General features: G+C 39.5%; 1 protein-coding gene across 1 annotated transcript; it reads left to right on the forward strand.

The window, feature by feature from the left end:
- The first annotated feature begins 726 nt into the window (after positions 1–726).
- On the forward strand, positions 727–17,734 carry NANP (N-acetylneuraminic acid phosphatase). Its single transcript, XM_019718672.3, has 2 exons — positions 727–871; positions 15,193–17,734. The coding sequence occupies exons 1-2, from the start codon at positions 785–787 to the stop codon at positions 15,850–15,852; spliced, it is 747 nt and encodes a 248-aa protein (XP_019574231.2). The 5' UTR covers positions 727–784; the 3' UTR covers positions 15,853–17,734.
- Positions 17,735–18,119: the final 385 nt, after the last annotated feature.

Here is an 18,119-nt window from a genome sequence, read left to right on the forward strand (position 1 = left end):
CCCCTTAGTCTACCACCAATGGATTTCATGTAATCCTTTTTACATATTTTCCTTTGATTCTAATGTATAAAATATGCTGCCAAACTGCCATTCTCCCAAGCATTTTCCTAATTCCTTGAGATTCTGCTTCCCTGAAATTGTCTATTTGGCTCAAATAAACTCATAAAAATTCTCTCCAGGTTTGGATATGTCTTACATTGGCAGTTTTGCACCCCTCTGGTGCTCCTGTTACTAACGGTGACCTGTCCCTGGGCTGTAGTCACACACACACACACACACACACACACACACACACCAATTTAAGGCAAACAAAGGACCGGCGACATTTCAGAGCCCACAACTGCACAGGCCGCCAACAGTTCCCTGTGCGACAACCCACCCGCCTAATGAAAGAAGCCAGCTTCTTCTCAGTCTCCTTCCCAGGTGCCAGATGGCACAGAACACCCTCTCTCCGCCCCACCCCTGAGCAGTTATGACATCTGCCTCACTGAAGGAGGGCAAAATGAAAAAACAGATAAGCACAAAGCCGCTGCAAATAAGTAAAATGGTGCTTCTAATCGCCCTCCACTGTAAGCAACTCAGACAGCGCCCTAAAGACCACGACTCCGGAGCGTGACCTGATAACGCTGTTTTCAGGCACTCAAGCACTGAGAAATCCCGCGAGAGCTCGGCCACCTTGGGTGTGGAAGGGTCAGGTGACCCTCACAGCTCCGCCCATATGTTCCAGCCTCACGCATGCGCTGGCGGGGCAGGGAGTTGGAGCGTGGGGCTGGCAGCTGGCAGGATGGGGCTAAGTGTGCGGGCCGTTTTCTTTGACCTGGACAACACGCTGATCGATACGGCGCAGGCGAGTAGAAAAGCCATGTTGGAGGTAACTTCCAGGTACCCTCAGCCCCCCCCCCCCCCGCCCGACGGAGTCAGCGCGCCCCACCCGGTACCGCGCGCTTTCCTGTTCTCTTGGTGTCCTTTCGCCCCTCTACCTACACCGCGCCCGGGGTCAGGTGATCCCTCAGGGGCCCCGGAGGCACTGGCCTCTGGTTCTTTGAGATACACACACCATCCCCCGCTTCCCGGAGGAGCGGAGAAGAAGGATGAGTGGGCTGGGGAAGTTGCCTTCCCTCCAGCCTTGCGGTTTAGGTCACCTGCCTATCGACGCGTAGGCTCTGGGAAGCTGGGTTCTTGAAGTAGGTTCCAAGCGCTTTGGGACCCGGAAGGATATTAAAGCTGCCACGATGGCAGAGTTACTCTCAAACCTGGAAAGACCGTCACACCACGCCGCGAGTCACCTGGCTTTTTGCCAGGACAGGTTTGCACTAACCAGAATGAGTGCACGCCGCAGGCTCTCTGTGATTGACCTCGGGAGAGGGTCGTCCCCTCGCTGCGTGTGCTTCCGTGGATTTTTGAGGAGACTCAAGAAGCTACACAGCTATCAGTGGTGAGCCTGGATTTAACCGACTGCAGAAACTTTCCGCAGAACTCCCCTCCTGTCACCCTTGGTAGATTTCTGAGGGATACTCAAAAGTCCACCCTGCACAGGGCATTCCTTTCTTGAGGCGTTGCTCAGCAGCATCCTCTCCTCTAGACTCACAGATGCTGTGTGAGACGTTTCCTGTGTTCATCAAGCCCCTAATCCATCCCAGCTTTCTTTCCCTCTGACTTCAGATTTAAGGAGAAAACCAAGGTTTATCAGATGTGAAAAACCCATTTTCAAAAGCTAATCCTTCCCACCCTGAATGTCCCTTCCTCTTCATGCTTCATTAACTAGGTGTTGTCTCCTGGATCTTCACCCTCTGTGCATTCCACCCCTGCATATTTAGGTCTGTCCCATACTTTGAAAACAAAACAAACAAACAGAATGTTTCCCTTGGAACTTCCTTCTTCCACTAGATGTTACCTATCTCTTAACAGCCGTGTTTTTCAGGAGGAATCTATACCCATTATCTCCAAGTTTCTACCTCCTGTTTATTCCTAAATCCACTGCAGTGTAGCTTTCCTATTTGCCACTAGAATGAAATTGACTTGACAAGTCATTAGACATCTTTCAATTTGCCAGAATCAGTGGATCTTTTAATTTTATCTTAATGACTTTACTGAGGCATTCCACACTATTGACCATTCCTTTCATTTTCACACCCTTGACCTTGACCTCAGGGACATCAGCCTGTGCTATATTGCCTCTAGTCTCTCTAGCTGCAGACAGTACATGTTTACCTATGTGTTCTTGACAGGCCAAGCCCAAGGTGTTGCAATTAGTCCAAATCATGCTGTAGGCCAAGAGTTCAGGCTTTAAAATAAAGCATTTGAGTTTAAATCACAGCTCTCCCAATACCTAGCTGAAAGTACCTGAACAAGTTTTTCAACCACTCTAAGCCTCAAATCCTCATTATAAAATTTGAATAATGATATTAGTCCTCAACAATCTTATCAGGTAGGCTTAGTATAATGCAGTGGAAGTACATTGCATCTAGTGTTCATTTGATAAATTGTACCACTACCTACCCTGTCACCCAGTCCATCATTTGCATAGCCTCCTGGCTTTTGTCTTAGTTACAGCTGATTCTTCTATCATCTAGACTGTTGCTGTGGTCTTGTCCACATTCGTGTCATCTTAAAATTTGTGAAACAAATGTTAGATTGTATTTCTCCCTGGTCTTTACACCCTCCCTTATAGCAGCAGTGTATTTTGTTCAGGTATCTCCTAATGCACTTGCCAAAGGATATTACAGTTATTTTTTTGCAACTCAGATGCCCACAACTCAACTGAGCTTCCTAAGAGGGAACTGTCAGTCATCTCCATTTGACACATAGTAAATGCTGAATGAAAGCTGGATGGATGGATCAAAATCCAGGTCTCCCCATACTTGGTTCTGTTGCCAACTTCTTTGAACTGTGTGCTTTTGACTATACACGGAATGCTTTACAACATAAGAATATAACAATACCCACAAATGTTGGCCTATTTAAAAGTAATATTCCAGCTTTCATAAATCACTCTGAATGAGTTATGAAAAGAGGAAGGCGGAAAGGTCTAGCCATTGCCTTGGGTTTGGGGATGAGTCATATACTTACTATATAGATCAACTTTAATGTTTTAAAAATCTTCTGGGAAAGTTATTTCCATTCTCTCAGGCCTGTCTCGGTGTCGCTACTCAAGAGGAAGCCTTATTCAGAAGTTTAGGGTTTCTCTGAGCAAAGCAAAAAAGATTTCTGCAATTTAAGTTTTACTTTCTAGGAAGGATAACATGAACATAATACATCAAATGTATTTATAACTGTGTTAGGCAAATTGGAGAGGGGAACAAATTGTAGTTTTACATACGTTGGTCAGATTAGGTCACAATAAGTGGAAAATGTTTGAGCAAAGACTTGAACTAAAAACAGGAGTTCTTGAATTGCTGTATAGTGGCAGTCAGTTTGTGAGCATATATTTTTAACTTTGTTTTATTTGGAGTTCAGCCACTTCATATCTTAATCATAGTGTTATATGGTTGTAGCCCTCGAAAAGTCTTCTTAAATCACAATTAGCTAAATGTTAGTACTAATAGCATTAACTTTAATTCTGGGTCCAGAGAGCAGGATGTAGAAGAATAGTTTCCTTTTTGTACATTATTAAGATACAGCCTTAAATAGAGTTGTTTCTTTTTCAGTTTCAGGTGTACAAAACAACATATGATTAGACATTTACACCCTTCACAAAGTGATAATCCCACCAAGTCTATTACCCATCTGACATTGTATGTAGCTATTATAATACCATTGACTATACTCCCTATGTTGTACTTTACGTCCCGTCACTTTATATACACTGGGGGTGCCAAAAAAATGTATACACATGACTTGAATTCATCTTTTGTTATTGGTATATATTATTACAATTTTAATACAGTTTTTTCCTTTTTTAAAATGTGTATACTTTTTTTGGCATCCTCTGTATATTTGATTATAGTTGACATTCAGTATTTTATATTAGTTTCAGGTGCACAGGGAAGTGGGTGGGCATTTATATAATCTATGAAGTGATCCCCCTGGTAAGTCCAGTACCCATCTGACACCCTACATAGTCTTTACAACATTATTGATTATATTCCCCATACTGTATTTCATATCCCTGTGACTGTTTTGTGACTGCCAATTTGTACTTTCTAATCCCTTCAACTTTCTCACCCATCCCCAACCCTCCTCTCATATAGCAACCATCACTTTGTTCTCTGTATGTATGAGTCTATTTCTATTTTGTTTGCTCGTTTATTCTGTTCTTTAGATTCCACATATAAGTGAGATCATATGGGATTTATCTTGTTCAGTCTGACTTATTTCATTTAGCATAATAACCTCTAGGTTTGTCTATATTGTGGCAAACGGTAAGATTTCATTTTTTTTTATGACTGAGTAATACTCCATTGTATAAATGTACCACAATGTCTTTATCCAAAGGACATCTTAATGGGCATTTCAGTTGTTTCCATATCTTGGCTATTGTAAATAGTGCCACAGTAAACATAGGGGTGCATATATTTTTTCAAATTAGTGGTTTGGATTTCTTTGGATGAATATTCAGGAGTGCAATTGCTTCCTCATAAGGTAGTTGTATTTTTAACTTTTTGAGGAGACTCCAAACTGTTTTCCATAGTGGCTGGGCCAATTTGCAATCGCACCAACAGTGCACAAGCATTCCCTTTTCTCCACATCCTCACCAGCACTTGTTTGTTGATTTATTGACAATAGCCATTCTGACAGGAGTGAGGTAGTATCTCATTGTGGTTTTGATTTTCATTTCTTTGATGATTAGTGACATTGAGCATCTTTTTATATGACTATTGGCCATCTGTATGTCCTCTTTGGAGAAATATCTATTCAAGTCCTCTGCCCACGTTTTACATTGCTTGCTTTTTTTCTCTTGGAGGTTTGTTTTTTTTTAAGATTAGATAGATATTAATGCCTTATCAGATGTGTCAGTGTCATTGGCAAAATATCTTCTCCCATTCAGTAGGATGGCTTTTTGTTTTGTTGATGATTTCCTTTACTAAACTTTTTAGTTTGATATAATCTCATTTGTTTATTTTTTCTTTTGCCTCCCTTGCCTGAGAAGATATATCAGTAAAGATATTAGTAAGGGTACTATCTAAGAGTTTACTTCCTATATTTTCTTCTAGTAGTTTTATGGTTTCGGGTCTTACATTTAAGTCTTTAATCCATTTTGAGTTTATTCTTGTATGTGGCATAAGAATGTGGACCAGTTTCATTGTTTTGTATGTCTCTGTCCAGTTTTCCCAGCACCATTTATTCAATAGACTGTGTTTACCCCAATGTAAATTCTTGCTTCCTTTGTCATAGATTAAATGACCATATAGGCGTGGATCTATTTCTGGGCTCTCTATTCTGTTCCATTGATCTATGTGTCTGTTATTACGGCAATATCATGCTTTATTGATTACTATAGCTTTGTAGTATAACTTGATATCGGGTAGCATGATACCTCCCGCTTTGTTTTTATTTCTCAGGATATCCATGGCTATTAGGGGTCTATATGGTTGAAATATACATTTTAGGATTATTTGTTATAGTTCTGTGAAAAATGCCATTGGTACTTTGATAGTGATTGCGTTGAATCTATATATTACTTTGGGCAGTATGGACATTTTAACTGTATTCTTCCTATCCAAGAGCATGGTATAAGTTTCCATTTATTTGTATCTTCTTTAATTTCTCTATTCAATGTCTTAAAATTTTCTGCATACAGGTCTTTTATTTTCTTGGTTAAATATTTTCCTAAGTATTTTTTTGATGAAATTGTTAATGGGATTGTTTTATTAATTTTTCTTTCTGATAGTTCATTATCAGTGTGTAAAAATGCAACTGATTTCTGAATATTAATTTTGTATCCTGCTACTTTGTTAAATTCATTTGTCAGTTCTAATAGTTTTTTGGTGGAATCTTTGAGGTTCTCTATATATAGTATGTCATCTGCAAATAAGGACAATTTTGCTTCTTCCTTTCGCATTTAGATGCCTTTTATTTCTTGTCTGACTGCTATGACTAGAACATCCAGTACTGTGTTGAATAACAGTGGTGAACGTGGGCATCCTAGTCTTCTTCCTGATCACAAGGGGAACGCTTTTAGCTTTTCCCTATTGCGTATGATGTTAGCTGTGGTTTTGTCATGTATGGCCTTTATTATGTTGAAATATGTTCCCTTTATTCCCACTTTGCTGAGAGTATTTTTGTTTTATCATAAATGGATGCTGGATGTTGTCAAATGCTTTTTCTGCATCTATTGATGTGACCATAGGACTTTTAGTTTTTATTTTGTTTATGAGGTGGTGTATCACATTAATTGATTTGTGGATATTGACCAAACTTGCATACCAGGAATTAATCCAAATTAATCGTGATGTATAATCTTTTAAATGAATTACTGAATTTGGTTTGCTAATATTTTGTTGAGGATTTTTGCATCTGTGTTCATTAAGGATATCAATTTTTTGTTTGTTTTCATTTTTATATTTTTTTAATGTCTTTGTGTGATTTGGAATCAGGGTAATGGTGACCTCCTCAAGTAGGCTTAGGAGGCTTCCCTCCTCCTGGAATTTTTGGAATAGTTTGAGGAGAATAGGTGTTAATTCTTTTTTGAATGTTGGTAAAATTCACTTGTGAAGCCACTTAGTTCAGGACCTTTGTTTGTTGGGAGCTTGTTGATTACAGATTTAATTTCTTTGGTAGTAATTGGTCTGTTCAGATTTTCTGTTTCTTCTTGATTCAGCCTTGGAAGATTGTATACTTCTATCAATTTATCCATTTTCTTGCAGATTGTCTAATTTGTTGGCGTATAGTTGTTCGTAGTATTTTCTTAAAATTGTTTGTATTTCTGTGGTTGTCACTTCTCTTCTTTCATTTCGGATTTTATTTATTTGGGTCCTCTTTTTCTCTTGATGAGTCTGGTTAAAGGCTTGTCCATTTTTGTTTATCTTTTCAAAAAATCAGCTCTTGGTTTCATTGATCTTTTTTATTATTTTTTTAGTCTCTTTCATTTATTTCCTCTCTGATGTTTATTATTTCCTTCCTTATGCTACCTTTGGGATTATTTTGCTGTTCTTTTTTCATTTCCCTTGGGTGTAAAAATAGACTGTTTATTTGAGATGTTTTTCCTGTTTCTTTAGGTAGGCATGCATTGCTATAACTTTTCCCTCTTTGGACTGATTTTGCTGTAACCTATAGATTTTGGGTCACTGTATTTTCATTTTCATTTGTCTTAAGGTATCTTTTAATTTCTTTCTTGATCTCATTGTTGACCCATTCATTATTTAGTAGCATGTTATTTAGTCTCCATGTGTTTGTGTGTTTTTCAGTTTTTTTCTTGTAATTGATTTCTAGTTTCATACCATTGTGGTCAGAGAAGATGCTTAATATGATTTCAGTCTTCTTAAATTTATTGAGACTTGTTTTGTGGTCTGACATGTGGTCAATCTTGGAAAACGTTCCATGTGCAGTTGAAAAGAACATATATTCTGCTGCTTTAGGGTGAAATGCTCTAAAAATATCATTTAAATCCATCTGGTCTAGTGTGTATCATTTAAGGCCACTGTTTCTGTGTTGATTTTCCATTTGGAAGACCTGTCCATTGGTGTCAGTGGGTTGTTAAAGGCCCCTACTGTAATTGTGTTAATGGTTGATCTCTGCCTTTATGTTGGTCAATATTTGCTTTATATATTTAGGTGTTCTTCTGCTGGGAGCATAAATGTTTACTAGGATTACATCCGTCCTCTTGTTAGATTGATCTCTATTATTATGTAATGTTCCTCTTTATCTCTTATTATAGTCTTCATTTTAAAGTCTACGAGGTCTAACAAGTTCATGAACTTGTTGCAAAAATGTTGCTAACTTTTTTTGATATCAGAGGGATTATTCATTACGAATTTGTGCCAACTGGGCAGTTAACCAAGTTTGGGTGTGCTAAAAAGGCTGCGTGAAAAAAGTTAGACCTGAACTTTTCACCAACAATTCATGGCTCTTGCATCACAACAATGCACCAGCTCACACGGCACTGTCTGTGAGGGAGTTTTTAGCCAGTAAACAAATAACTGTATTGGAACACCCTCCCTACTCACCTGATTTGGCCCACAATGACTTCTTTCTTTACCCGAAGGTAAAGGAAACATTGAAAGGAAGACATCTTGATGACATTCAGGACCTCAAAGGTAATACGATGACAGCTCTGAAAAAGAGTTGGAATGGCCATTCCAGAAAAAGAGTTCCAAATCGCTTTGAAGGGTGGACTAGGCACTGGTGTTGGTGCATAGTTCCCAAGGGGAGTACTTCGAAGGTGACCGTAGTGATATTCAGCAGTGAAGTGTATAGCACTTTTTCTCGGATGAGTTCTCACCTTGTATTTGTTTATTTGTTTGTCCTACCTTGTATTGTTGTTTATTTGTCCTACCTTGTATTTGTTTATTAAGTATTGCTATCCAGCTTTTGTGTTGTTCCCATTTATGTGGAATATCTTTTTCCATTCCTTTACTTTCAGTCTGTATATATCTTTCGATCTGAGGTGGGTCTCTTGTAGACAGCATATGCATGGGTCTTGTTTTCTTATCCATTCAGCTACCTTATGTGTTTTGTTTGGAGCATTTAATCCGTTTACATTTAAAGTGATTATTGATAGGTACATAGTTATTGCCATTTTATTATTCATATTTTCGATCTTCATTGTTTTGTTTGTTTATTTTTTCCTGTTTTCTACTTAAGAGTCCTTTTAAGATTTCTTTTAATATTGGCTTTTTGATAATGAATTCCTGTAGCTTTTTCTAGTCTGGAAAGCTCTTTATCTCTCCCTCAGGTTTAAATGATAGCCTTGCTAAATAGAGTAGTCTTGGTTGTAAGCCCTTGTTTTTCATCACTTTGAATATTTCCTGCCACTCTCTCTGGCCTTCAAAGTTTCTGTTGATAATTAACTGACAGTCTTATGGGAGATCCCTTACAAGTTACTAGTTGCCTTTCCTTTGCTGCTTTTAGGATTCTCTCTTTGTCTTTAACCTTTTCTATTTTAATTATAATGTGTCCTGGTGTGGGCCTGTTTGGGTTCATCCTCTTTGGGACTTTGTGCTTCCTGGGCTTGTATGTATATTTACTTCACCAGGTTTGGAAAGTTTTCAGTCATTATTTCTTAAAATATGTTCTCCGTCCCTTTCTCCCTCTCTTCACTCCTATGATGTGAATGTTGTTACGCTTGATGTTTTCCCAAGGTCCCTTAAACTATCTTCATTTCTTTAATTCTTTATTCTGTTTGTTGTTCCAATTGGGTGTTTTCTGCAACCTTGTCTTCTAAATTGCTGGTTTGACCCTCTGCTTCATCTCATCTGCTGTTTATTTCTTCTAGTATATTCTTCATTTCAGTTATTGTATTCTTAATTTCTGACTGGCTCTATTTTATGGTTCCTATGCCCTTCTTTATGCTTGCTATCTCTTTGTTGAAGTTCTCACTAAGTTCCTTAAGCATTCTTATAACCAGTGTTTTGAACTCTGCCTCTGGTAGGGTTTTGGTTTTTTTTGCCTCCATTTCATTTAATTTTATTTCTGGATGTTTCTCCTGTTCTTTTATTTGGGACATGTTTTTTTTGTTTCTTCATTCTGGCTGCCTCTCTGTGTTTACTTCTATGTATTAGGTAGATCTACTATGTCTCTCAGTCTTTGCTGGGTGGCCTTATGTGTAGTATGTGTCCTGTGTGGTCCAATGGCACAGTCTCCCTGGTCTCCTATGTGTATGTTCCAGGAGTGTCCCTTGAGTGTTTGTGTGTGTTCTCCTGTTGTAGGTAAGCCTTGATTGTGTCAGAGGGTGGGATTGACTGCCAGACTGACTCACTGTGAGTCAGCCAACAGTGTATGAGCTGTTTTGGGTGGGCTCATCCCTCAGAAGAGGATTTGCCCCTGTGGGCTCTTATGCCTATTGAGACTCCGTTTTCAGGTGTGCTGCTTGTGAGGCTAACCAGGTAGTGCTCTGGTATGGTCTAAAGCTGGCTTCTGGGTGTGGTGTTTCTGGTATCTCTTGGGAGGAACTCCCGTGCACGCTAGTTTCAGTCTTGCCTATTACCTGCCCGTGGCTACCTGGTAGGCTACAAAGCAGTATGTGTTTGGCTGCTGCCTGTGCTGGACCTGAAGGCATGTGGGGTTGGCCTCACTGAGAACCATGGCTGGCTGCCACTAGTAGTGGGGCTGAGGCAGCTTAGCAAAAGGTCCAGGGTCCCCAGGCCTCTTGCCATCCGCTGGCTGCCTGTAAGGCCCAATCATTGAAAGAGTCTTCTTAGGAGGGGAAGCTGGTCTGGTTAACCTGGTGTTGAGAGTGCCCTCGGTGATGTAGCATTAGCCGGGAGGGGTACAGTCCCAGGGAGTCATGAGACGTGGCTGGTGGTTTTTACAAAGTTAATGCAGATTCAGTTCCTGTACCAGTTTCCAACCTGTAAATGTTTCGCACAGTGCACTAAGAACATTGCAACCAGCCACTGCTCGCCTCGGGGCAGTGCCTGGCATATGACCACTTTGCGAAATGCCCTTAGCACACCACAGCTTGCCACCACTTTCCTTGGGCTGGCAAATCCCTGAGAGCTGCCCTGTAGGGCCTGAGGCACGAGTTTTGGGTCACTGTTCACCACCAAAAGCTTTTCAGGCTGTCACTGGGCCATTTGCTGCTGTGAACGTCTTCAATGGCTTAATAGGGTGGGGCTGGCCACCCAGGCACCAAGAGTGCCCCTGGCATTGCAGCTCTAGGTGTTTGGGTTTCCTGGAAGCTAAGGGGTGTGGTTGGTTATTTCTACAAAGTCAGTGGAGTCTCGATTCTCAAACTGGTGCCGGGCCCCTGGGCACCCCGCAAAAATGCCCCAAGAACACTTCAGTCAGCCACTTCCCACCTCAGGTTCATAGGTCCCCAAGAGCTGCCCAAAAAGCTGCTGCAGAGCAGGTCTTGGGTCACCGCCCACCAGCAAACATTTCCCAGGCTGCCATGGGTAACCCACCACTGCAAAAACGCTTCCCCAGCCGCTGTGGCAGGGCCAGCAGTCCAGAGTGTAGCACCAGCTGTGCAGGGGGTGGGGACCCAGGGCATCACCAAAGCAGTGCACATGCACCGATTCCACCTGACCAATGTGGTCCCAGCCTTGGCCCTTTAGGGGAGAGCTCAATGTTGAAAAGATGGCACCCTCCTGTAGGCTACACATGTGTCACACTTCACACTGGGACAACAATGGCTCCTGTCCCTGCAGCCCTCACACCGAAGCCACACAATTCAGTCTTTCCCTGAACGTCTCTGGGCCTCCCAAGCTGCTGGCCCTCCACCAGAAACCAGAGGAGTGTTTACAAGTGAGTCTGTGCATGAGCTCTATAAGAGGTCTGGGTTTCTAGTTGGCTTCTGTGTCACTGGGACAGGTAGACAGAGTGCTTGCCGAGTTTCACTGCCAGATGCCGTGGGAACTCCTCTTCCTGGCACAGGACCCCTAGGCTGGGGAGCCCAGTGTGGGGCTGGGACCCCTCCCTCTTTAGGGGGGACCTCCACCACTGAGGTATTTCTCCCAGTGTTGAGCCACTATCTGTGGATTTTGCAATCAGCCCGTTTCTTGTCCCTACCCCTCCTACCACTCTCAATGTGGCCTCTTCTTTATATCCTTAGTTATAGGGGTTTTGTTCAGCTTGTCTTCAGATGATTCTTGAGGTTAATTGTTCTATATTTGTAATTTTGGTGTGGTCCTGGGATGCAGTAGGCATAGGTTTTACCTAAGCTGCCATCTTTGTTCAATAGAGTTTTGAAGTAGATAAAGTTTTAGCTTGTATTATGTCTACAAATTGATTCCCCATTCCCACTCCCTAGCCTCCACTATCTTAGGGCATCTTTCTTCAGGTCTGTAAGTACCTGGTGGGCTTATTCTACTCACAATTTTTTTTCAAGCCTGCCTTACCCCTTGCACAAAATATCACACCTCCAAGTTAGAGCTCTTTTTCCTCCACCCCCAATTAAATCAAAACTCCCATTCTCTCAGTGCAAATGTTAGGAGAGTTTATACTAATAATAACATGTACTAATTCAACTTGGATATTATTTCTGTTTGATCTAATATTAATATGTGAATGACTGATAAACTTTTTTCCCAAGGATGTTAATACTACTAAAATGATACTTGTTTTCTCAAATGAATCTGTAATTAGTTGCTGTGTGACAAAATGGGAAAGTTAATTCAGTGGATGTAATGGGAAGAAATTTTGAACTGTGGGAGTGGTGTACTATGCCTTTACAAGAATTTCCTTTTTAAGATAAGCTAATTCTGCTTTTTCAGAGACCCAAGGATGTACCTAATGAATTGCCAATTGTAGTAACATAAAATTGGTTTTCTATTGGCAGCTCTGTGTTTACTATGAGTTAGCTCTTATTTAAGCTCAAGCATGGTAGAGTCCTAGAGGCCTGCTTCTTTTTATTGTGTAACCATAGTGTTGCTGAAACTGTAGAATGACCTTCAATCATAGCTCAAGAGTAATTCAATTGACATTATTATAAAAGATGGTGACATAGCAATGAAAATTGAAAAAACTTGATTAGTTCATTGAAGTTTAACCTTATGAGGCAAAATTTTTCAATGTTTTGCCTTCACCTAAAATTCTTAGAACTGGTATATTTTTCTTGGACTAAAAACCTTTATTAATTATTACATTTTCTGATGAGCACAAATAGCCTAAAAAATCTTTACTTTTGATGTAAGTGATTGTTATATGTAAGAATGTGTCTATTCATCTTTCTTCTTTTCAGCAGGTGAATTGAGTGTCTGGTGTGAGTAGCATACCACTTATTCCCTGCATAGTTTGGGCAACACATTTTAACTTGTTTGACCTCTTTTTTCAACAGCAGACAATTTTTAGTCCAAACTACGTGCACTGCACTCATCTTCAAAGATACAAAATAGCCTTGGCATGGTTGACTTTCCCCTGTTGTCCCTAAGACAGGGACTTCAAGTGCATGTAGTTTGTTTGGGAGGTGATCCCAGGAAGCGCTCCAGGGGTGTGGTGAGTAAGACAGGGAAGGGAAGGTACTGAGTATAGATTACATAAAAGAGCAGGTTACTAGTGTGAACAGTTAGAGAACTATGGGAGACAGTATGCAGAACATGCTTTGTCCCTCCCAAGGGGCAAGAAAACTATAATGTTTATTCACCAATTTCTGTCCTTCATTGGTTGAGGCCTGCAACATTTCAGCCCAGCCTATGTGCATGGGTGTTCCTGTGGCCAAATAAAGCCTTCAGGCAGAGAAGCCCAAGCACTTACAGTATGAAGACATTGGCATGTATATGAAGAGTGTGTGCCAAGGCAATTTGGGTAGCATCTGCTACCGTGTTTCCCCAAAAATAAGACCGGGTCTTATATTAATTTTTGCTCCAAAAGACGCATTAGGGCTTATGTTCAGGGGATGTCATCCTGAAAAATCATGCTAAGGCTTATTTTTCAGTTAGGTCTTATTTTCAGGGAAACACGGTATAGCCTGGGACTCAAGGGCCTTTACATACTGATTCCACACAGCCTCTCCAGTCTCATCTCTTAGCATCCTCCCTCACATGACTTCCATTTTGGCTGAAGTAAGATTCTTGCCTTTCCCAGTTCACAAAATTCCAAGATCTGTGTCTTTGTTCATGCTGTTCCTTCTGTCTAGAATGATTTTATCTTCCTCCCAACCCCACCTTAGGGGGTTGGTAACTCTTTGGTTAAAATATTTCTTCCTCTGCCAAACCTTTCCCAACAACCCTGTGGAATATCTTGTATCTTTCATTTTATTTCCACAGTTACTGTTCATAAGATTGTCATGACACTTAACCCAGTATTTGTGGTGGTTGCATACCTGCTTTTTCCTAGCCAGATAATGTCACGAGGACAAGGGATCCAGCTTCCAAGTGCCTAATACAGTAGTATAAAGGCAAGCATGTGGGCTTTGGAAGTAAGCAAGTGTGGGTTTAAATCCCAGCTTGAGCAAGTTGCTTAACAGTTCTGAACTTCCACCTCCTCATCTCAAAAAGGGAACTCCGTTGCAGACTTAGAAAGGTAGAAATAACGTATGAGGGCACTGGGCATGATGCTTGTCACGTCAGGGTTTTAGTAAATGTTAGAAGACAGGCCAAATGGATAAGAACCTCATGTAATAAAAGCCAAGATAAAGAGCTGTGGGAACATGAGAAGGAGTGCTTAATTCTGAAAGGGGAATCAGAACCAGGGTAACAGAGAGTGACTCAGAGCCACTTGAATTTTTTTTATCTGAGAAATTAGGTTTGGAAGAAGCACTGAGTGGGTCATTAAACTGCTGAAAACACAGAACATGCTTGATTCCATTACAGCTTTATACACGGTTTTAAAAGTACAGAATTGGATCCTGTTTTATATGATGGGCAATATAGGTCTTCAAAACATAAAATGCATATAGAAGAGAAAAGCTGAGATGAATTAGCGTTATTTCTGGGAAGAATCTAAATAATAGTTGTTAGAAAATTGCAATGTTTTATGAAATGTAATCACAGGTATTATTTTCATGTCTTCATGATCAGAATGAAAGGTGGTAGACTTAAACTGCCAAATGAAGGACTTTTTCATTTGGCAGTTTAAATCTACCACCTTCAACTAAAACTGATACAGGAATGCCTTTCAAACTTTATATTCATAGTCATTGATAAAATATTAATATTATGTTGCTGCTGTTTCACTCATGATGCTATTACTATTATGATATGCTCTCATTTCTTTCGATCACCTATTCTAATGATTTTTATAGGAAAGCACTCTATTTTACAATGATGGAAAACACACAAGAAACTTTTGAAAAAGTTATCGATGAAATTTTATTTAACCTTATCTCAAAACATGGGATGAGAAAGCTTAAAAAACAACATCAGTGTACACACACACACATCCCATTTTTATTAGCTATATATAAAGAATCTTTTTAGAATAGAAATTGGTAAAAAAAGAAAAGAATTGCTTGTCTAGAGAGGTTGGGAGATCTTCACTCTGGTATTTAAAAATGAGACCAATTCCCATCAGAAATGGTGTAGTAATAGAGCTGCATTAAGATAGAGGAGTGGAGTCAGAATCTCTGCTCTGGGTTTTATAGGATCACATCTTCTCATGGCATGACAATTAAAGACATAAAGTGTGTTAATGGAGTTATTTTCCTTTATTTAGGTGATAAAGCTCTTACAATCAAAATACCATTATTACAAAGAAGAGGCTGAAATCATCTGTAACAAAGTTCAAGTTAAACTCAGCAAGGAATGTTTTCATCCTTCCAATACATGCATTACTGATCTAAGGACTTCACACTGGGAAGAAGCAATCCAGGAAACAAAAGGTGGTACAGCTGATAGGAAATTAGCTGAAGAATGTTATTTCCTGTGGAAATCTACACGTTTACAACATATGACAATAGCAGAAGATGTCAAAGCCATGCTCACTGAACTTCGAAAGGAGGTCTACCTACTTTTATTAACAAATGGAGACAGACAGACACAGAGGGAGAAGATTGAGGCTTGTGCCTGTCAGTCTTATTTTGACGCTATTGTTGTAGGTGGAGAACAGAAAGAAGAGAAACCAGCACCTTCCATATTTTATTACTGCTGTAATCTCCTTGGAGTACAGCCTGGGGACTGTGTGATGGTTGGTGACACACTAGAAACTGATATACAAGGAGGCCTCAATGCAAGGCTGAAAGCAACAGTCTGGGTAAATAAAAATGGAATAGTACCACAAAAGTCATCTCCCATGCCACATTATATAGTTTCTTCTGTGCTAGAGTTACCTGCTATTTTACAAAGTATAGACTGCAAAGTCAGTATGTCAGCTTAAAGCACATAAAAGGGCATGATTATATCTTTTACAGCATTTAAACTAAAAAAATATAAGACATTCTATATACTATGACCCAGTTCCAAGAATAATTTTACTTATGATTTAATAGCCAACCAACCATTTACTGGTATTTATATCTGGGTGTTCAGAATACAAGTTAAGTTTAGTAGTGTGATCAAGAAAACTTGAAGAAATATATGTTATTCTGTGACTTGAGGTTTTTTAAAAATTAATTTTTTAGCATCTGGGATCCAAGAAGATACCAAACAGGATAGCTTATACATGGATGCACAAATACCAGTTTTATGTTCTGGCTTAAAAATACACACTCTACATCATATATAATAGAGATTTATCAAAACAACTAGATCTAGTTAATATAAAGTAAATACTAAGTCACATGCAAATCAAAGGCATTTCATACTGAGATTATTTTATGTATTTTTTTAAAATGCACCATATTTTCACCTACTTTGTATACTTTCTTTTATGAATCTAATTTTTCTGCATGACCTTTTCTTTGGTGGTGGGGGGTCTCCAATTTTCCTATATTGTATACATAACAAATAGATTTCTCCAGTAAAAAAAATCTTAAAAATTAGCACGTGGTGCTCCTTTCCCATGACATGTTCACATCCTTCCAAAGTGAGCTTGTAGTTCCTGTTAGTCTTTACCTCTCATGGAAGTATTTTTATTATCTTTTCCCAGGTACACAGTGGAGTTGAGGGGACTCTACTGTCTTGCTGGGGATAAGTGCAAGCCACATGTCACCAAAAGTCATTTGCCTTTTGTGGATACATCAGAGGGAAATTGCCTTTGTGCAGCCTAACCAGGCACCCCCACCCCACACCATGCCCCATCTGTTCTCTACTGACTGAATAGTTTTACCCAAGTGATTAATAGAAAATTAGATTTTGCTATGAACCATTTCCAGGTTGCCTTTTTAATATTTGACTGGCTCTTAGTGTTACCATCTGCCTTAAGTCTCCTGTTTTTCAAATTTTGAGAAATACATCATTGTTTCACAAATTTCTATATCTAATTCAGGGTTCACTTTGAGCTTACTAGTTAATTACTCCATGGCAAGGCATCTTGCAACTAGAAAAATTTTCTGGGCAGTCTCATGATTTCACCAACTTATAATCAAATGGCAATTAAAGAAAAAAGAGGGATGGCCAGATGGCTCAGTTGGTTAGAGCATGAACTCTTAACAACAAGATTGCTGATTCAATTCCCACATGGGATGGTGAACTATGCCCTCTGCAACTAAGATTGAAAATGGCAACTGGACTTGGAGCTGAGCTGTGCCCTCCACAGTTAGATTGAAGGACAACGACTTGGAGCTGATGGGCCCTTGAGAAACACACTGTTCCCCAATATTCCTCAATAAAATTTAAAAATAAATAAATAAATCTTTAAAAAGAAATAATGACTTTGGTTGTATTTTGGTAAGATTTTTTTCATTTTTATATAAGAAACTACTAAAGTAAAATGTTAGACTGTCTGTTAGGATTTATATAGCTATAACTTTTTCAAGTATCCTATGATTCTGATACTTAGATTCTGGATTATGCCTCTATGAACCTATTTCATTTCCTGTCTACTACCAAGAACAGAATTCTCTGCTATTGTGCAAATGCTCTGTTGTGTTTACTTCTCTTGATTTCTAAAAAATGTGATTGTGCCGTTGATTGTCCCAGGGTGCTATTGCTATACAGCTGAACATTTGTGAACAGGGTATGTTTATGCATAGTTCCAGGTTTGATGCCCATGTGACCTCAATTATATTTTAGCTATTTGAAAACTGTTAAGTTGGAGGATCTTGACAGAAAAATAATTATGTGCATGATTTCTCTAATAAATGATGTGTCATACTGAGTGTCCTTTTGGCTGTTCCACAGGATGGATGTAGGCAGTGTCACATTCATTATGCTAACTGGAGGAGGTTCATCACTTGTAGATCACAGTGGCAAATCTCAATAAGATAGCTCCTAGGATGTTAGGTGCGCTGTTATTCAACAAAAGTCATCTGGGAGATGGAAAATGAAATAATTGAATTTCCTTGTCTGCACAGTTTGTATTTTATACAGTGCAGTAATGCAATATTTCTTTCTATTTGCTCCCATCCTTAGAGAAGGACTTTGTGGTTTTCTACTTTCTGAGTGGAATGTTACAGAAGATATGAAGAAATCTTGGAATAGACCTATGATTTTATTAAGGTTTTTGTTTTAGAATAATAGTCCTTAAAATTTTTTAAAAAATGA

This window comes from Rhinolophus sinicus, chromosome 13, assembly GCF_057876585.1.
Source record: "Rhinolophus sinicus isolate RSI-liver-muscle chromosome 13, RSI-T2T, whole genome shotgun sequence".
Taxonomy (NCBI): Eukaryota; Metazoa; Chordata; class Mammalia; order Chiroptera; family Rhinolophidae; genus Rhinolophus; species Rhinolophus sinicus.